General features: G+C 40.1%; 1 protein-coding gene across 1 annotated transcript in view; it reads left to right on the top strand.

The window, feature by feature from the left end:
- CAMK4 (calcium/calmodulin dependent protein kinase IV) overlaps nt 1–22,017 on the top strand; it is a 146,979-nt gene that overhangs the window by 114,227 nt on the left and 10,735 nt on the right. The window contains exons 6-9 of the mRNA XM_032095631.1: nt 10,960–11,050; nt 12,861–12,935; nt 16,338–16,413; nt 20,055–20,181. Of these exons, the coding sequence (XP_031951522.1) occupies nt 10,960–11,050; nt 12,861–12,935; nt 16,338–16,413; nt 20,055–20,181 (369 nt within the window). The remainder of the gene's footprint in view (nt 1–10,959; nt 11,051–12,860; nt 12,936–16,337; nt 16,414–20,054; nt 20,182–22,017) is intronic.

The raw sequence follows: 22,017 nt of genomic DNA, 5'->3' as shown, positions 1-22,017 counted from the left end.
ATTCTCTCTCTTTTGGGATCCTAAGTAGCTGTCTGTGAAGTTTGGGTTTTTTCACCAAGTGCCCATGATAGACCATAATAGATACCTTTTCTCAATTTAAGTATTTAAATTTCCTGTTGTAAAAACATGAAAGTTGGGGATCGTTGGCAGGTCTAGCCTGCAAGGTGTACCTCAAGCAAGGAGATGCCTGAGATATGATGTTGCTGACAGAAATGATATTTTGTTTTCCTTCCTGATTTCAGCATAGGAGAGTGTGTGTGTCACAGTTCTGTGAGGCTATCAGTCTTAAGTTTGCCACACCACCACTGTGGTTTAATGTAATGGCACCTGGAAGACTGAGGTTGGCGTTTGTATTGCATGGGCTGAGGGCTCATGTCTAGCAAATGAGTAAGTGGAGACTCTTCTGTGCATGTACTCTTTGAGGGCTATGCTGTTTAAAACTACATTTTGTAAAAGTCTGTCACAAAAATAAAAATTTTTTTTTTTTTTTTTTTTTATATAATATGGTTGATGCAGCTTAAATGTGTGGTCAATATTAGGCTTAGCAAGTGATGCTATTACATGCAGGCCAAACTTCACCATTCAAGGAAAGCAGTATAATTAACACAAGACAACATCTTTGTTTTATTTACACATAAAGAAGGATTCAAATGCAGGATTATAAGTATCCCACAGATTAAATTATGTATTTAAAATGATAGACTTTTAAAAAATGCATCGTTTGGAACAAGAGTTTCATGGATGGACAAGAGAAATTTCATCCTCCTTGGTTTATTACCCTGAAATCTCACCTTTGAAACAATTAGAAGTCTGACCCTACCAAAACAGTAAATTTCTGTCAGCAGTGCCAGCTGACTTGTTACAGACCATATCCATGCCATTAAATTGTGCCGGCCTTCAAAAAAAATGGCCAAATTGCCTGATGTGAATATCCTTCGGCTTGAAAAACAGGGTGTTGTTTTGATCAGTGCTAATTTACCCAGGGCTGTTCTAAACACTTGAACAGTGTAGACAATTGAGTATTGGCACCCAGGAGAACTTTCTGACATGGCTTAACTTAGTAGTGTACAGTACAGGCAGAACAAAGTCTGCTTGTTCAAGAGCATATAGTAAAGACTGTAACTTACCCATTTAAGGGCTGCATTACTTTATGAAATATCCTTCTTAATAAAAGGAGATAAATTAATCAAAATGAAATTTAGTGCTTTGATTAGAATACAAAAAAATCAATTTCTTGCAAAAAACCTAAAATATGTTGGGGCAGAATGAACAGATGTGCACCTGTGGCTAGTTAGGGCATTGTATTCTGGCCCTGTTACAGGTAGCCTCGAGCTGTGGCTAGTGAAACCCTGTGGTCAGTGAAACCCAATGCTGCCAGAAACAGTTTTCCATCAGCTAAATGTCTCTCCGATGATGAAAGTCATTGGGACCTGAGCTAGCACCAGGTATCATTGAGAGCAGATTTAGATCTGTTCTAGATTGGTTTTCGTATGTATCTTTTCAATTTCCCAATGGCAAAGCCAAAGACATTACTGGCTTGCAAAAACAGTACTTACTTTTCAATAACCTGTTCAGAATAGAGAATCTACTTAATTTTTAAATTTGCTAGAATTGCAGAGATCTTGCTGAATTTTGTATTCTGTATAGGGATAGCAGATTGATAAAAGCCTTTCTGTAGATTTATGCCAATGGCTAAAAGGAAGAAACCTGATTTTATAAAATTGCTCTCTGCTTCCTTTCAAATTTGTTGTAGTAACATTACCTTACAAAGGCACATTAGTGTATTTATGAAACTTTTGAGGTTGTTTTATTGTAGGTTGGTCTTAAAAGAATTCCATCTCTAACGCTATTTAAATATTTTTTCATGTCTTGAAGTTAATTAAAAACTCTTGTGTATTAGCAATTTGTTTGGTTTTTTGCTTGTTTATGTGACTGTGGTCAAGAAAGTAAAAAATGCTGGAAACAGAGAGCGAGAATAACAAAGTGGTAGAATGTAATGTGCATGTGATGCTTTTTTTGTCTTCTGACCTCTATACAAACCATAAAACCTCAGCACACTGTGGAGCGTTGGTTGTGAGAGCTTTCGTAAGTGAAGGAGATTGAGCAGAGAGGTTCTGTGTGTTGAACAAAACTGTAGAGGAAATGCGTGCTCGTACCAAGGGCAGAACTGCACTGCTAGGTTTTGGCTTTTGCTTTAAGAGAGGGGGTGTTTTTGGAGGAGTTTAGCTCTCTTGGGTTTTTTTGTACCTCACAAAGAAGTGTACTGTACCTCAGCAGGTCTGACAGATCAAGTCACACCTGTTAAGTAAGTTCTGCCCACTGCAATTCTGTGGTATTATCCTGCATCTATTACAATGGTTCTTTTGAATTTCACCATAAATTACTGAGTTTTCCCAAAACAAAATACATCCTTCACCTTTTCCATATCCAACTGGAGAGGGAGCAGGCACTGGGAAGGTGCCCAGTCTGTGTGGAGACTGCAGTGGGAAGATTGCCCTGCATGAGGGGTCTGGGCAATTGCAGGAGAAGATGCATCCTCTTTGTCTTCTGTACCCCAGACATGTAGAACAAACAAACAAACAAAAAAAACCAAACCAAAAAAACCCCAAAACCAAGCAACCAACCAACCAAACAAAAAAGAAGAAAAAATAAAAAAAGAAAATTAAGCAGAGTGGTTGTATGAGCAACATGGTAAATGTATGTTAATTCTTCTCTGAATTCAGATAGTCTGCAAGTGGGCGGCTGTTCTGGATGGATTTAAGAAAAAAACACTATATCAAAGCTCTTCTATCTATTCTGTTGCTGTGGCCTACTTACAGTTTAAGAGGAGAATTTCATGCCACTGCAGACAGTTATCTCTCTGCACAAAGCCCGCTCGTTTGGGAATTGTGTGGGAAGGTGTGTGCGTTACCGTCTCCTACATGTGTCAGATTGTACAGAAATTACTGTACATGATTTGCTGTCACCACACCTGGTGTAGTGTCGTCATCCCTAAGGCTGCTTCACTCTTCTAGAAGCTGGAACATTCAAAAGATAAAAATGCTTCCAAATGTAAAATAAAATTAATTGTGGGGAATGCAGCTGAAAATTTATATAACCCAATTGCTTAATCTAAAACCTCCTTTCTGACCTATCTCATAACTTTGAATATTGTAGATCAGCAAAGAAAATAACCAGATTTGGATTTATTCATTTATGCTGATGCATTTCTTCATTCTTTTTCATAATACACAGATTTATTATCTGAAATTATAAATCAAATTAGTTGTGTTAATGCATACTTATGCAAGGTACAAAGGCAAGTATTCTTTGTTCCACTAAAACAATGTTCAGTTAAATTAATCTAACTAGGCTAATTGACATTTTATGAAAATGTTTGGAAGTTGGTTTATGAAGTAGCAAACATAGTGGCATACTCCTATTTCTCAGAGCAACCACTAAAAGCAAGACAAGTGCAAAGAATCAGATTTCTGCGAGGTGTTTGTAGGATTTTTCATTATTTGTGGCCTTTCTAAGCCTCTGTTTTGTTGTCATCCAGACACTGAATTCCAAAACTTGCTGAAATACATCCAGAAAATAAATTGATGTTGGTTTTGTCCTCTGTGGTGATAAAATGGTCCTCTGTTCATTCAGTCCCAAAACCAACATAACTACAGGAAAGAAATGGTGGCAAAGGGGAGATAAGGATGTGTATATAACTGTAACTTGATCTCACACTTTTATTACTGAAACCTTGTTGATGCCTCTGGAGCTGGGTTCTGACCTTACCATTGACGATGTTTTTTTATTTGGTGTCTTTTTTTGAAGCTCTTTAAGTAAGAATTCTAACATATACTTCTGCAAGACCTCTTAAAACAATCCCTGTATTTTCAAAATTATTTCCATTCTTGTGTTCTATGTTGTACAGAAAAAATTTAACACTAAATAATGTTTTTACCATGTAGGCAACAGAGTCAGATAAATGCACTTTTCCATAATCAGCACAAATAAAACTATCCAATTTCCAAAGCCAACGCATATAGCATTTCAAGTCCTGCTCTGCATTTAAAGTTATGTTCTGCCTGGGGGATAAATGAAGCACAGGAACAGGCTGCTCATGGTAGCTGTATTACTATACATATTTTAAATAAAGTCTGACAAAGTTGAAGTAGAGGAATTTTACATGGATTTCAGTGGGGACAGCACCGTTTCAAAAACAAATTATTGTGTGTCCCCATTTCCCTTTGCACTTGTCACTCTGACATCTGTGCAGCTTACATGCCTCGACAGTTTCGAAAACGTGGAAACTGAGATGCAGAAGAACTGCCTGGTTTGCCCTAGGATAAGCCTAGGTAGCTCCAGGTGACATACCATATCCTCTTATCAATCTGTAACTTCCTGGCAGTTGTTGAACCTCTGAATTGCAAATTCATGAGATTGTAACAGTACATAGGTGCTCACCAACTATAACATTTTAGATATCTCTCAATTTCCCCAAGCCGCATGTGCCTTGTTTTCCAAAGTCTGCACCAATGTGGAATGTAGGATTCCAGGTACATTTTCAGTGATGCATTTTGAATGTTTCTCTGTACTCTGTAAGATCTGTGCTGAATGATGACTTTAGATATCATTACGTGGAGACTGACTTTTCCATTCTACTTGTATAAAGTGAAATCACTCACCTTCCTAGGACTAGAAAACAGATTTTTTTTTTCCCAATATCTTTCTGGTTTATTAAAAGTTGATTTAAGCTTCCTCTTAACTGATGCAAAATCTGTATCAATTAACCATGCCTTATTCAAACAGTATATGGCTGTAATCAAACCAAATTACTGTGCAGTAGCTTTCATTATGCAATGACACTCTTTTGTGCAGCTTTTGTGAGGGCTACAGAACGAGCTTAATTACAAGTCTAGACATTCCTGAAAAGAGAGAAAAAAACCTCCCTGTTTTCAGTTCCTTATGCATGTAATGACTGCATTTATAGCAGAAGATGTCCAGCGCTGGCTTTGGTTCAAAATCCTACAGTCCTGGTTTCATAATGAATTCAACATGCAAGTCCTACATATATTTTATCAAGCAATGAAACTGTTGGAAATTTTCCGTTTGAAAACATGCGTGAATCTGGTATTCATGACAGTGGCTGTCACATTTTCAGCATCCTGGACAGATATTGCTGTGATGAAACCACTGCACCCACCACATCAGACATCAGGCTTCTCCCCACTGCTAAACCAATGCACACAGAAACCAGTCATCATCAGTCCTTGAGTAAAGGTCACTGCTCAGGAACAGACCATCCTGGAGTTAAAGGAAAGCAGAGAACAGGTCAGGGTCTTCATGCCTGCGCTGGAATAACTCGAGGAATTCAAAGGCTGAAGCCAGGAAGGCCAAGACAGAAAATGAGAATGCATCTAGCATGAGATAAGAAGGGTAGCAAACTTAATCATCCTTGTAAGAAGAGCTACAGGTGAAGGAGACCTACTGAAAGATATCTAGAAGAAGGGAGCACTGTTTCTGCCTTTTTCTTCTCTTCTAGTTTCCATTAAAAGTTCAGTTATACCTAGATGCCTAGCACATTTAATAGCAGTGACTGAGCTGTAAAAGATGAGCCTAGAATAGGAAAAGATTAAGTGAAAATTAGTTTCAGAGTGTATTCAAATAATTTAGATATTCTTAAAATTGTTTGCATCCAGTGACCTGCATAGTACAATCTTTAAAGAACAAGCTTTTTAAGCCCAAAATAGATTTAATAGATAACACTCACTTCACTCACTTAGGATGGAGGCTGGGCAGAGAAGCAGATATATGTAGTACTCACTTCAAGAGGAAGAAGGAACGAATTAACTTCACTCCCCCAAAAAATCTGAAGTAAATTGTGAAGAACAGAATGTGGGGCATCTGGGGGATAACAAGGCATGGAGGTCATCAGCAAGGTAGGATTTTGTTCAGATCAACCCATGCCAAATCAGGCTGATTTTTTCTCAAGCAGGGTAAGGGACATTGTTAGCGGGAGAGAAGCAGAAGATATTGCACCTACTTGACATAAGTAAAGCTTCTGGTACTTGACTCATCTGACAGTCTTACAATAAATTAGGGAAATACTATCAAGGTTATGTCATTTTAAGCTGTCTAGAGCCTGGTTGTTTCTACTGAGAGGATGTCTATCAGTGTGTCTGAAGATCAAAAGTGGAGGTTTGGGAGAAGCCTTCTCTTCTCTGCTTTTTTAGGGTTTTGGTTGGTAACCTCATATGATGGAATAGAAGGTCCACTTATAAAAAATTGTGTACACCATAAAATTGGAGAAAGGTTCAGGTATGTTGCAGGGTAGGATCAGGAATAAAATAACTTTGCTAAAATTCAATGTCCTTTTTGTACATTCAAGGACAGTGGGAAAAAAAGAGAAAGGACTTGAAGGTTGCACTGGATCAAAAGGCAGACAGGAGTGGTATATGTTGGAAAAAAATGGCAAATACATTTATTAATACATTCTATAAAGTTTTTCATGTCACAACAAGTGGAATGCATTTTTGCATTTTAAATACATTGGTGCAAATTGACATTGACTGGAGGAGAGAACAAGAATGACCACAAGTCTAGAAAAGGCTGAGCAAACAAAAGTCCTTCAGTCTTAGAGAGAAGAATGCTTGTGTACATGGTAACAAGTATTCAAAAGGTTCTTGCAAAAAAAGGACATAATCTGCTTTCTGCCTCTACTGCATATAAGAAACAGAGCAATGGGCTTCATCTGCTCTTGTCAAAATCCAGGTGAGTCGCAGGAAAGTACTTTCTAACAGTCAGGAAAGCACAGCCCTGTAATAAATTGCTTGGGGAAATTGTAGAGTCTCTAGCAGCAGAGGTCTGCAGGAAAAAATTGAACAAACTGTTGTAGGTGTAGTTGATGCTGCCAAGGAGCATAGAGAAGAACAGATGATTCAGGTTCATTACAGCCCTACTTTTTTACAGTTCTGTGTACTGGGTACCATAAATAAAATTAAGGGATAAGGCTAGAGTTTTAAGCAGTTTGCATTTGTCCTTTTGTTATAAAATCTTTCAAGTTAGATAGGTACCTGAATTATTAAACAACAAAATAAAGAACAAAAGGAACTCATGCAGCAGAGTTAGAGTTCTTTAGAAAAAAGCTTAGGGGAAAAAAAAAAAGACAAAAAGTCTTTCTATTGCAGTCATAGTTAAAGTCATGGAAATTGTCCAGTCAGGAGTTGCTGTTGTGTACCCCAGGAGTAAAGGCCAAAATGAAGACTGCCTTCATTTTAAGCAAGTCCTACAGAGAAGGGCCTGTATGTCAGACTCAGCATGACCTGGTGTCATGATGAGTCTCACCTCAAAGTTTATCAAAGAGTACTGTGCTACTCAATTTTGTCATAAAACTTTTGTCCCAGATTATCTGGGATGTCTTTGTTTTCTTTTATTGGCTGGCATTCTCTATTGAAAATCTGAAGAAAGTGAAACCAGGATATTTTAGCTACAGTGAGAGTACCACATCATGATCACATTTTAATGTGCATGCTATATTAAACTGTTCTGCAGTGCTGTGCATTTACAAACTCTACATCCAGCCATAGAAATGAAGTATTTTCCAAGTCTTATCCATACATTTTATGTGGGGAAAGCGATGTAATTCAGCAATGCCTAGGGTCATAACGTGAACTCTGGAATGATATCTGGGCCCAGATCCTGTCATTTCATCACATAACTTGGTCATTGAGAGACATAGCAGATAAATATTAGAGCACAGGATACCTGTCTTATAATGGAAGTGTCTTATAATGGAAGTGCACAATGCCCAGATCTTTACTACAAACTGGGAAAATCTTTGAAGTTATGCTGCAGAGACTCTGCCTGCAAAGGAACATAACTTTTATTAAAATCTGTATATGAGAAATAAGGGGAGAGCAATCAAAACATAGCGCATATAAATTGAGATAAGTGTTATACGAAGTGGATTATGCTGATTTACCTAAACCTGTTTCTCAGCCAAAATATTTTAGCTCAGAATACTGCTCATATTTATACAAGACCAAGTAGTAGTCCTGTCAATAGCAGGAGCTCTAACACAACATGAGGAGCAGAGCTATTGGGACAGATGAAAATTTACCAACGTGTTAGTCCCAGGGAATCTACAAAGTAAGGCAGCAGTGCTGAAAATGGACAGAGTGTTGCAAGGGGGTTGTGGAGCGGGAAACTCTCCCAGTGAGTGACTGGCAGCTCAGGCTGGAGCACAGGGGGCCACTGCATCTGCTGGAGACCTTTAGTAACAAGGCTGTTTGGAGGCAGACACCTTTTGCAGAAATCCAGCCAGCTGTCTATCCCCTCAGAGGGCTATCCCCTCAGGGGATCCACAAGCCTGACTGGTACTTCCCTGAAGAATAGGGTATCCACATCAATAGAAACACTGGGGGTTTTTTGTTGGTTTGGTTTTGGGGGTTTTAACCATGTTGCCCTTTTGTCTGTTAGTTCATAACAAAACTATTGACCCTATTGGCCAAACTCAACAAATTTGATGTGTTATGAAAGATACAAGCTGCCAACAGTAGGTCTGTTAAACCCAGGACCTGGCAGCATGAGGCAGCCTCAGCCATGTGCATGTCTTGTCCCAGCCCAAATATGAAGTCAAGCAGGAGAAAAAATGGATGAGGAGAGGAGCAAGGGCTGATTTTAGGGTGTGACATGGCAGGACCTGTGTGGGCTGCAGAGAGATGTCAGAGGAGGAATTCTGGATTAGATGCTGGGAAGATAAGGGGCGGTGTGGTGAAGAGGGAGTAGGTGAATGTGTTGTGATGAGGGCACATGAGAGAGAGACCTCAGATTATTGCAGTGACAATCTTTGAAGGCATGGGTTAAGTTATTGAGGCAATTTTCATTTTTTGGGCACCCCCATCGTGTGATTTTTATGCAAATGGTGGGCTGGACAGAGGAAGGAAGTTTTCCTACTTGGGGTTTTGTGAATTCATAACAAAAAAAACCAGTTCACACTCCAAGTTCAATACAAATTGATTAAAAAGTCAGTCAGTCATGAGGCACAAACGTAGTTAGCAGATGTTCCCAGTTATGGTTCTTGCTGTGTCTGAGAAGGAGCCCCACAAGCTAGTCTCATTTTATGACTTAAAAGGGAGGAAAAGTTGAACAGCTTCTCCCAAAGTTTGTCCCAAAATTCCCTCCCACAAAAATGTGTTTCTGGAAAGAGAAGAAAATTTCTATGTTTTCAGCCTCACAGCATAAAATGTTTTTAAGATTATGGGCATGTGTTGAAAAGGACCTGCTAAAACACTGCAACAAACTTAGCTGGAACATTTCTCTGCACAAATTTGATCAAGGATTTTTTGTGCAGATGAATTGGAAGTGTCTGTTTTCCACCAAGTGATTGTGAAATGTCTGATCCTTCTCACTCCTGCAGAGGCAGCTAAACTGATTTGCAGCACATGAACACAGATCAGTTCAGACATCTCTTACTGTCCACCTCAGTCTGATGGCTTTTGGTCACTTCCTGTGTGTCACTATCACCTCAGTATCAAACACATCCCTGCTATGCCACGGGAGCACCTTTGCTGCAGTTATGCCTTCACTGGCAGATGAAGATATATTTTGATGCAGGGTGGACATGATTGTTTGCAGCCATGCAGATGTGGCTGCATTAAAGGATGTAGCAGGGTACAATCCATCAGTTTCCAGATGTTGTTGGCTGTTTTTATATTGGATAATTGATTAGTTATCTCGCTGTAGAAAACAGCTGGAACAAACACATATTTCCACTGTGAAGAAAAGTGAGAGTCTTTGGCTGATCTCCAAAAGCCACATCATGACAAATCCTGTGACTTTAGGATTGCAGAGGAAGTCAATAAAAAACAGTTATTGCACTATGAGAAACACACAGGTGAAAAGCACAGAGTGTCACTAAAACAATGCCCAAGGGCAGAGCAATTATTCTTCCTTAATGTTATTTAATCACTGCCAATTCATACAAACTAAAATTCCAATGAGATACACAGTCAAGAATTCACCTCAGATGCTAACTCAAGTGCACATTATAGCTGTGTTGTCTAGGTGAATATTCAACCATTTGTCATTTCCTGCATCAATATGCACACAGACTGGGTTTTTTTGGTAGTGGAAGCACAGCTGAGGAGATGCTACTAAAATGTAGAGTATGAGACTTTCGAGTAAGGTAATGTGATTCTACCCTTAAGCATTTCTCTTCTAAGATTTCAGAGCTTTGTGTGAACATTTTATCAACAAGAAATACAGAAATTATTTCACTAGTGTATCCTTTTTTGTCTATCAGTATATTGTATATTACATATTTTTTTAATATTTCTGTCCATAGCAGTGTAAGTGGCAGCCACGTGTTCTAGAAATTTTTCTTTCCATTAGTGCAAGGCAGGAATTCAATGGTAAGTGAATTCACATGTACTGCCTGTGCTTTGGCAAGACAGATGGATTTTTGGGACTTTGTAATTGAGTGGTTTTAAAACTTGTAAGAAGTCTGCACCAGTGGACTCTGAGCATTTTGTAGCTGAGCCAGGACACCTACTGCATCCTTTCGACTCAAATATGTCTATTAAATTGTTTAATAGTTATGTGACCATTTTTCTATCTCTCAGAATGTTATAATGTACAGAAACTATCTTCCTCTGAGCTGGACTTCCGCATCTCAACATTTATTAGATTGCTTCTTAGGAACTACTGCTGTATTTAAAATTCAAGGATGCTTTCTGAGATGATTTTTGTTCCCAAATGAATATGATCTCCACCTTCCCAAATTTTATTTTCATATTCAGATTACAGTATGAATTCAAGGATCCTATGCTGAGCAAGTTTGCAGAAAAAAGAGCTGCTGAAAATTGATGAAGCAACTCTGTGTCACACAGAGCAAATGTTAATCTGCTACTATAGAGAATTAGAAAGATGTCAACTCATGCTTGACCGTTCTCACTTACATGCTTTGTCTTTCTCTTTTTTTAGTACCTGCATGCAAATGGGATTGTGCATCGGGACTTGAAGCCAGAAAATCTACTCTATGCAACACCAGCACCGGATGCACCATTAAAAATTGGTGAGCAGCATTAAATATGTGTTTCCCTGCATCAGTAATATGTGCTAACTGATGTTTGGAGTACATGCATCTCACGATCACCCTGTTTGAAGCCAGTGCTTAATGAACAGCATGTTACTTCAGCGGCACAGCTGTACATAGTAGTTTCAAAACCAATGCAAAACTAGATGCTTGCTTAGAGAATTTATAGCCAAAATCATGCAAAACGTGGCAGAGAATAAACCACTGAGAACGAGAAGGATCATGAGAACAGCATAAAGTTCTGTGCACCACTTCTATGCCCCTTTTTTTCTGTTGAACTAGTACCTTAAGCGGAAAGATATATTGGCGTGAAAATAAAAATGTACAGATAAGTGGTAGAAAGCAAACTGAGCAAGGCTGACTTCTGTTTTGAAGGCAGATTTGAGGCACACAGAGAGATCTTTGCAAAGAGCACAGGGAAGCTCTCTGAAGCACGGTCAGCATCACAGAGGGGGTGAGGAAGGACAAGGCTCTCCTGATCAGGAATGTATTGTGCCAGTTCTGTTGGAGATGGCAGACACTTCCAAATGGTATGACCTCCAAAAGTTCTGGACACGCCTAGTTTTTGCCTGAGCAACAAGGAGTGTCTGTGCAACTCTTTTGAGCCATATATCACCAGTTTGGAAACACCACTCCCTTAGGAGTGAGTGTTTCCATGTTCATCAGGCTGGTGGTCATCATGGATTTCTGGAGCCAAATTTCCATGAACTGGCCTCAAGCAATTTAGTATAAATTTCTAGGAATGTCTTGGCTCTCAGGGTGATGATATCTTAATTTATGTCTTATCCTAGTTCTTATCTTTGACAATAAGCTCTAAACTTGATAATTTAATGCAGCACCAGTGGTTTTGGTTTGACGTCCACAGTGTGTAGGCCTTTTGAAGTATTTCCTAAATGCCACAATCCTTCATCTTCCTGGTAAGGTCATTGCCTTATTTAAATTGAAATCCAGTTTACAATGAGTGGCTGTGTCTATAAAAGTAAACTGTATTTTTAATTAGATAAATAATAATACGTAAAGGATAGTCGTTTAGGAACAAGTGACCTATTTTTATCCTGATCTTGAGTCAAAACATTCTCTTTTATGTTCAATCTAACAAAACAAAATCAAATACTTTTATTTTACATTTTTAAGGCAAGGGTGATTGTCATTACCTAAACTGGAATTTGAATAAGCTCAGTTTATTCTTGGTGAAAAAAAGAGTTGTGAACACTTCCATTTTTATGACTTTTAAAAAGGAGTCATGCAAGTACTGTGTGTATTGTCATGAAGCCCTTGCTTTCTGAATAGTAATTCAGGGTGGAAACACTCCAGAAAGGATGATCAATACTTCTTCTGACACCATCTTTATGCACCTTTCTATCAAAACACTGCTGGGATTTTGTCTTGCAGAGACTACATACTCTGACCCTTGTCCAAAAAAGCAACCTGAAATTTTTCTGATAATTTTATTGGATTACTCACAGAGTGGAAACTGCATATATACCTAAAATACATTTCTGGATTTCTGCTTGTATGCCTTTAGGCCTCCCACTGTACTGGCTTTGCGCAGTTTTTAGAGTAAAATACAAGCTACATTTCTGTCAAACAAGAGCCAGGAATACTCATTTGTACGGCAAATTTTGCTTCTGGATTGCAGTCTGGGTAGATTCTTTAAATCAATGCTTACTTCTCGAAATGTCAATACCATTCATTTAATGTATAAATGTTTATTTAATTGCATAAACAACATAAAAACCACATAATTACAGGGAGTAAGAACATTAATATTCCCAAACCATCTTAACAGCTGACTTTGGACTTTCCAAGATTGTGGAAGATCATGTGACCATGAAGACAGTTTGTGGAACTCCAGGGTACTGTGGTATGTTGTTTTGTTACTTACTTTTGCTTTTATAACTTCAGAGTCAAAGGAAAGAGGACACTGGAGAAGACCATGAGATCACTCTGTTACCTCGTAGAACAGCTGGTAATGCAATTCAGGTGACATTGTCATTGTCTATTACCTTCTATGACATTGCCTGCAAAGCACACGCAGGTGCCAAATCTGCTTTAGAGCAGCACCTAGTTCCAGTCCAGTTCATTTCACAAAACTGTATTTCACATATTAGCTATTAATATTCTGATTGTCTTCTCTTGGGACAGTGATACTGGCAATGACACACATCCATAGTTAGAGCTTAGCCCTTTTTATGCCCAACTTTGTATACAATAAAAACAGGATAAGGCTTATTCCCATAGAAGAGCCCTCAGAGTTATGTTGATTTGGTGGGAAGGATTGAGGCTGAATATCTCTGCAGAGAAAGGAAGAAAGGAGCTTTGTGCCTATAGTCATGTGCCTATAGCAATCCTTGATTTACAACTCAAGTTAACTGACCATGCAGAATTCCTGGTGCCCGGAAAGTATTCAAGCATTACTTCCCAGAATTGGAGGAAACCCAGGAGAAATACTGTTTAAATGCCAAATTAAACTATGAATAATTGATGGTTCTGGGCTGCCAGCTCCCACATCCTGCCCACCCATCTATCAGCAGCTTCTCCAGAAAGGACACAGCAACAAAAACACACACTGGAGTCTGAATACTTTGGCATCAAGACTTGACAATCTACAGTCCTTGGGATGTGCAGATGGATGCAGAGGACTGAAGGCACAAAGATGATCACAGAGAACTTAGTTTGCTGCAATCTTGTGTCTTCAGTGAACTTAACAAGAAGAACAAGTGATTTCTGAGAGTAGCACAAAAATTAAGCCAGTGCAAAGCAATGATTCATGATCAGTCTGTTACAGGCAACATCTAAACTAACAGCAGTGTGTCAGACAAATCTATTCACCAAAAGCAAACTTCTGGAAATCTTAAAAAATACTAAAAACCATTCTGTTCATAGCTCTGCAAGTGTTATGTGGGAAGGGGAAGAGATTGCATTGATGCATGTAAGTACAGCCAGCCCACTGTGCTCCAGAAACGTGGCAGTCATCCCATGTGCACCACAGATCCAGTGGGACCAGGGTCCTCAAGCTGTGCCTGTCAAGCTGCTTGGGCAGACATTGACACCTCTTGACTGTTGCAGAGCTGGAGTTCCCCAAAACTGCCTGGCCTTTCTGTCTGCTCCTCCCTACAGCAAAAGCAGCTGCCTGAAACGGTCTGTCTTTCCTTCCAACTAAAATGGAATATCAAAAATAAAGCCTAAATAAAGTGCCAAGTGAATAGAATCATAGAATCATGAAGGTTGGAAAAGACCTCCAAGATCGTTAAGTCCAGCCACTAAACCATGGCACTAAGTGCCATGTGCAGGCATTTCTTGAGCACCTCCAGGGATGATGACTCCACCGTCTCCCTGGGCAGCCTGTTCCAATGCTTAACCACCCCTTCTGTGAGAAAATTCTTCCTAATGTCCAACCTGAACCTCCCCCAGTGAAGCTTTAGCCATTTTCTCTTGACCTACCATTGTTACGTGGGAGAGGAAGCCAACCCTCACCCCACTACAACCTCCATCCACGTAGTTGTAGAGACTGATAAAGTCACCCTGAGCTTCCTTTTCTCCAACCTATACACTCCCAGCTCCCTCAGCTGCTCCTCTTAGGACTTATTCTCTATACCTTCACCAGTTTCATTGCCCTTCTCTGGACATGCTCCAGCCCCTCAAGGGCCTCCAGGTTGTGAGGGGCCCCAAATTGGACGCAGCACTTGAGGTGTGACCTCACCGGTGCCCAGCACAGGGGGAGGGTCATTGCCCTGCTCCTGCTGCCCCAGTCTTGCTGACACAGGCCAGGAGGCCCTTGGCCTTCTTGGTCACCTGGGCACAGCTGATTCATGTACAGCCACTGTCAACCAGCACACCCAGGTCCTTTCTTGCTGAGCCATTTTCCAGCCACTCTGCCCCCAGCCTGTAGAACTGCAGGGGGTTGTTGTGGCCCAAGGCAGGATTGGCATTTAATTTTGTTGAACCTCATGCATTGTCCTTGTCTCATGGATCCAGCCTGTCCACATCCCTCTGTACAGCTTTCCTAGTCCCCGCCTGACTTGGTGTCATCTGCAAACTGACTGAGGGTGCCCTCGATCCCGTCATCCAGATCACAATAAAGACGTAAAACAGGACTGGCCCCAACACTGAGCCCTGGGGATCCCCTCTGGTGCCCAGCCACCAGCTGGATGTAACTCCATTCACCACCACTCCCTGGGTCCAGATGTCCAGACAGTTTTTTACCCAGTGACACCACCACTGTCCAAACCATGAGTGGCCAGTTTCTCCAGGAGAATGCTGTGGGAGACAGTGCTAAAGGCTTTACTTAAGTCCCCATAGACAACATCCACAGCCCTTCCCTCATCCACCAGGTGGACCACCTGGTCATAAAAGGAGATCAGGTTGCTCAGGCAGGACCTGCCATTCCTGAACCCCTGCTGGCTGCACCTGATCTCCTGTCCTGTATGTGCTGTGTGATTGCACTCATGATCTTCTCCGTGACATTCCCTGGCACTGAGTTCGGGCTCACAGGCCTGTAGTTCCCTGCATCCATCTTCCAGCCCTTCTTGTGGATGGACATCACATTAGCCAGCCTCCAAATCATCTGGGACCTCCCCAGTTAGATGGGACTGAAGATCAATGATGCAGAGCAGCTTGGCAAGCTCCTCCACCAGCTCTCTCAGCACCCTTGGATGAATCCCATCTGGTCCCGTGGACTTATGAGTGTCTAAGTGGCTCAGCAGGTCACTCTCTCCCACCTCTTGGATTGCACAGGGTCTGTTCTGCTCTCTGTCCCTGTCTGCCAGCTCAGGGGCTGGTTCCCTGAGGATAACAGGCCTTACTGTTGAGGTCTGAGGCAAAGAAGGCATTAAGTACCTCAGCCTCTTCCTCATCCTCAGTTCCAGTGTTTGTCTCTGCATCCAATAAAGGGTGGAGATTTCCATTGGCCCTCTTTTTGTCGCTGATGTATTTATAAAAACACTAAGTAAAATACTGAAGTTAAAGCGCCACCTTCTTGGTCACATTGTAGCTCCAGTGCAGCTGTAGCTTTCTGTGGTTCCTTTTGCAAATGTAAAAAACAAATTGAAACCGAAATACACTTCTCATTTTATTCTGGGTCTGCCTGGGCATGACTTCTCTTGTTTTATAGTCAGTGAAGGGAATCATTTGCCTAATTAAGAGATTAAGGGGCAGTCCTAACTTTTTATAAAAGATACAACTGTGCATGGACTTTAATTGACTTTGTGACTGTTATTTCGTCACTCAATTTTCATGTTACTGACAAGTGTTTTGTCCTCTGCAGCACCAGAGATATTACGGGGATGTGCCTATGGCCCTGAGGTGGACATGTGGTCTCTGGGGATTATCACCTACATCCTGTAAGTGCAGACAGTGCTACAGAGAGGTTCACTTTTTAGCACCCATGACACCGTGAGCTGTGCCATTGGAAAAGACAAGATCCTGAACTTTAATTATTCTGTTCCTAAACTTACTGAAGTAAGTCAAATCCTCGAGGAGCATGGCAAAGCAATTTAAATATTTGATAAATACAACACTTCTTCCTGAACAGCAGCAAGATCTGTGCAGAATCATGCTATTAATGTGAATGAGTATAGACCAAAAGTTCCAAACAGCTGTGTCTAAAAGTAGGTATTTGTGTCTAAGTCTTATTGTGGCTAGTCATGATTTAATTGGTAAGAATTGTAATTACTTTATTGAATTGATTGAATCTTTCTAAGGAAGACTATTGAGAAGGGAAAATTGCATATGACGTATTGACTCTCCTCTTTACAGGAGAGTAATTATGAGACTTAATTTAGACCCTTGGCAATGACAATGCTAAGACAGCTTGTGTAGTTATATACAATATTTCTAGGATGCCTTTTATGGGAATAAAATGAGATTTTACACAGGTACCTTAAAGATATGGAGGATTTTATACATGTGGACCATTATCCCTCCCCTACTAGGATTAACTATGTCCAGCAAGTACAGTGTGCAATAATACAATTATTTTGTTTTCGTCTTTTGCAAAGAGAGAATTATATTCTCTATGTTTGTACTAAAAGCCCATGTAAGGATATATAAAAACTGATGGTAATGTCAGGAAACATCTTTTGTTCTGCGCATAAGACTTAAATAGTTCACATGTCTCCTTTTGGGTACCTGTAAATAATAGGCTACAATATTCCTACTTGCCATTTTGTTACCTGCTCCTTTTTAAATATGTGTATCTTCGTGTCAAGGTCTGGTTTAAGATCCAGACCTTGTGTTGAAGATCACATCTCAGATATTGCCTGCCAGGTGTTCATTTCTTGTCACTTCTAGGGTTTCCACTCATGACAGAGAGATATGAAATTTGCCAGCAAAGTGGTCCCTTAGACTGGAGAGGTGACTTTTGTTGTCCGTTTATAGACCCACCTAGATTAAGTTATGGCCTTTCCTAGTTATTCAAGGCTTAATGAAGTTGTAGTACTTCAAACTAAGAGCTTTTCTTGAGCAGAATTTGTTTTCAAATGTAGGCAAGCTCCAACCAAACTCCAACCAATTCCTACCTGAATTCCTATCTGGAGTGGCATTTTCTATATGCAGCTTCTCAAAACCTCCCAGCTGTTCAGGAGATGCTCCCAAGCCACATTAAACCTCTGCATGTGTGTAAACATAAGTGTGTGAGTTCCTGCTGTGTATGTGGCTGCATCCAGTATAGATATTCTTCTATTCTTCCTCCTTCTAATCCTGTCCCACTCCCACCTCGAAATCCAACTTGATCTACAGGAACAAGCCAGGCCAAAAATCTACCTGGCTGTCTCTTCCATTTAGCTTTAACAGTATTCTACATTTAGAACTCTTCTATTGTGTGTAAAACTCTGTGGCTGAATATGTCTGATAGATTAGAAACTGAGACCAGAAAGGTACATGTAAAATTACTAATTCATTAATCCTGGAGCCCAGAGGACAATGTTGCATGACTCAGTCTCATAGTTCGGTAGATGAAACCCACTACCATAGAGTAAAAAAAAACCATTTCTGTATGTCCCCCCAAAATGGAGTGGATGTAATAGTCAACAACCATGTTACAGAGGATCTGCATAAAACCGTATCTTGTCATTAATCAAAGTGGATTTACCATTTGATTAAAAGAAACTTTGACACATATTTTGACAGAACAGTTTTTCCTGAGGCAAATTATATTAAGACCTATTGGTGAACTGTCATAATTCTAGGGAAGCCACATCTGTGGTTTTAAAAGTCAATAGGAGCAGTCCTTTTGTATTCCCAAAGCAGCTTAGAAATCCTTCTGCATGTTTGAGATGCAGAAAGTGGTCAACAAATACAGAGGCTTTGCCTGTAGTTGAGATTGCATGGATTTAGTTAGAGGTGTTATTTTACTAACTTACTTAAAAGGACACGAAACACAATCTGGTCATTTTTAGTTGGTTTTTAAGCTGCTTGCATTGACTTTTCCTTTATTTTTAGGAAATCAATTTAAAGTGAATCACCATAATAAGATGTTATTTCAAAATAAAATGAAATCAAGACCAGCTACCCTAGGTCTTGCACTGATTTAATTAATCTAATTTGAAATCACACCTCTAGATTTACTCACCTACTATGGCATGTAGCAAAAAACCCCCAAATCTGTCTGCTGAAATATATTTTTAGGTAGAGGCATATATATAGAAACTGTTAATAAGAAAACAATAGGTGATGGTAGTGAGTTACAGTGGAAACAGAGAGCTCACTTAGGAGGCTTCCAACACATTCATAGCAAGGCTTAAGCAGGTTCTTACTGTCATGGGTTACCCGGCTCCAAAAGGCAGTTTGGGCTGAGTCAGTGAGGGGCCCTGCTCAGGGGTGTTCCATGGGGACAGCAGGGACCTGCTGCAAGCCCAGAAATGGTGGTGGGAGTGGCAGCAAACAGGAGGGGAGCAGCAGAGGGTCTCTGGCTGGCCACCACCTACTGAAGCACGAGGTTTGGAGGCTGGATCCTTGTGTTTTAATATATCTCTGCCAGACTTGGAAAAATAATGTGCCCAGAATGTGCTTACAATGAGGTGTTTCTCCTCTTCAGCAGTGGAATGTGATGCAGCTGTTCCACCCACGGCTATACACCACTCCCAAACCCACATTTCTTCCTTGAACCTTAGCCTCCTTTTTCAAGCACATTGATTGTGTTTAAAAATACAAAACCAAGTTAAAATGTAAGGTTTTTCTAGATTTGTTGCTGTCTTGATCTTTATGATCTGCTGTTGTTTTCCTCTCATCATCTTATTGCTTGTTGCATTTTCTGGAGGCAGAGCAGCAGATAGACTTTCTGTTAAGCTCAGATCACATACTGGCTGAATAGGAAATTCACTTAAAAAAATCTGATTATGTGTGCAGGCATGATTAAAGTGCAGTGAAGCAATAAAAACGGACATTATATGAATGGAAACCACATCTATGAGTCTGCTTTCCCTGGGGCCAGCAGTGTGGATTTCTGCTGGTATCTGTGTTATTCAATATATTCATAAATGCAATCATTAGCAAGATCACAAGATTTCTAGGTTTCATGTAGGTTACCTAAGTAAAGATGAGGGCTGATCATGAAAACCTACCAAAGGTTTTTACACACTGTGGCTGATAGGATGAAAAAATGTACAGGGATGAACATGACCAAAAATCAGTCCTAACTGGATATGTAAAAACTTCTAACTTCATGTGTAAGATGGGTTTCCTCAGCTAATTCCTATTCCTGTGGCAAGAGTTACAGGGATTCTGATAAATGTTCTATGATCCTGTATTATTTGTTCCAATTAAACACTTGTGAAAATACAAAAGTAACAATTAGAAAAGCCTTTCCCAGTGCTTAAGAATACTTATGACCACATTTCTTTCTGCTCTGTAGAATTAGGAGTTCATGAGTTTCCCAAAGTGATCTACGGGATGCAAAGTGGGGAAAAATACTCCCATGAACTGTTTCTAACAACCCAAGACTAATTAAACTTTGATAAATTAATTTCTTTTTTTATCCTTGCAGACTTTGTGGCTTTGAACCATTTTATGATGAAAGGGGAGATCAGTATATGTTTAAGAGAATCCTGAACTGCGAATACGACTTTGTGTCCCCCTGGTGGGATGATGTGTCTCTGAATGCCAAGGATTTAGTAAGTAAAGCAAAAATGAGACTGGAGTATTTATATTGCTGCCACTGACAAAGAGTCCGTTTTGAGGTGGGGGCAGAATAATTGGTTAATTAATTGTTCATAATTGTTTCCTCTTGTCTTTGCTATGTAGTGCTGTCAGTATCCCCTGTTAGTCCAGTGCTGTAATTTTGCACTCAGAATCATGGATATTCAGGTTCTTCTCTGAAGTAAGCCACAGATTGTTGGCAGCTGTCACAATGTTCATGCATGCCTGTCTTTCCTTCCAGCTCTGAAGTGTTTCACTGTTCCTCTTTTCTGGGCAAACACCTTCAGGGGAATATAGAAATAAGCCCTTCTTTTTGTGCACTTTTCAAGCCTGAACTTTGGGGAAGAATATAAAAAGGAATGAAACTCCCCTCATCGCCCTGCTTTTTCTGACACACTTTTTCTGTCCATTTAAAAGACTGTTTCCTTTTAAATATGGTCCATTAGCAAAATGCAAGGGCTGGCATGCTGTCTGCGCTGTATTCTTTTATTGCTGGATAAAGTAATTTGGATCCAGGAGACACTGATCTGCGAAGATAGGTATGCTCGAGTCTGACTTCTGTCAATAATAACTTGCATAATTCAGTTATTTCATTAGCACTGAAAACACAAGTGCTCTGTTCCATATTACTTATACAAACTGTGCTACAAAATATTACGTCATTTGTGTTAATGAAGTACTTCAGGATATTTCAAATGGAAGGACTGTAGAAGTTCAAAGTACTTTTTTGTTGTTTTGTGAGATATGAAGTTTTTCTGAAGCCAAAAGAATATAACTTACTGCTATATAAACAGCAGTCTGCAGGTAAAGCTCTTGTCCAAACTGCTCCATACTGTCTTAGTAAAATAAGGCTCGAAGTTTCAGGTTTGAACATTGTATAGCAAGTTGCAGATAAGGATGACGAACATGACTCTCAAAACCCATACTGTGGGCAGTTCTGGGGTGTTCAGTTGAAGTGATTTGCTTAACTCAAGTTCTTCCTTGGAGACAAAACCAGTATTCACCACAATGCCTGTTATCCTGCACCCACGTCAGGGCACTAAGTTTCTTTAAAAGCTCTCTGTAGGGAAATTTCAGAGAACCCTAAAGCATGTTTTCCCTCACCCTTGGGCACATAGGAGCAGTGGAGCCCTGTGCCATCACTTGCACTCTGCACCAAGAGGCTCTGCAGTCAGGAGAGCTGGATAAGTTTGGCTCTGCAGAGTGTCACCTGTGTACTGTTACTCCATCCTCACCTTTCTTCTTTTTTTAAAACACCACTTGTCCAGAGATACAATAAAACCCATGGAATGTTGCTTGACTGGACACACTTTGTACTCAGCAGGACCATCTCCAGTCCCAGGGGTATGTTTGCAGTGCCTTTTTCCCAAAATCTACTACTATCATGTTTGTAGAAGTGCAGGTTTGCTGGCTTTGGTGACAGAAGGAATGGTGTAAGCAGCATTAGTTTCGGGGTGGGCTAGGACAGAAACACTTGTACAGTGCTTTTTTTCATGTGTACATGTGACTGAAAGAAACATTTCCTTTGTGATGTACCTGACAGGGACTGTGTGGTACAAGTCTGCATCAGCTCCATACACTATAATTTAAACCTTCTAATCCAGTTTAAAACTTGTCCAAATCCAAAAGTAGAGATACTGCTCAGAGATTTGAGAATCTCCTAGGGCTTTCGTGACAATTCAGACATGATAGATACAGGTCATCTGCACTGGTTGGTAACCAGTTGATTCTTTCTTTTCTCTCTTCCCCCTTAGTGGCTGTCTTAATCAGATGTTATTTATGGAGGACCAAGAAATGCCAGAAGCAAAATA

The sequence above is a fragment of the Corvus moneduloides genome, chromosome Z (genome assembly GCF_009650955.1).
Source record: "Corvus moneduloides isolate bCorMon1 chromosome Z, bCorMon1.pri, whole genome shotgun sequence".
Lineage (NCBI taxonomy): Eukaryota > Metazoa > Chordata > Aves > Passeriformes > Corvidae > Corvus > Corvus moneduloides.
The sequence above is the reverse complement of the archived record's forward strand: the minus strand, read 5'-3'. Positions and strand labels throughout refer to the sequence as shown.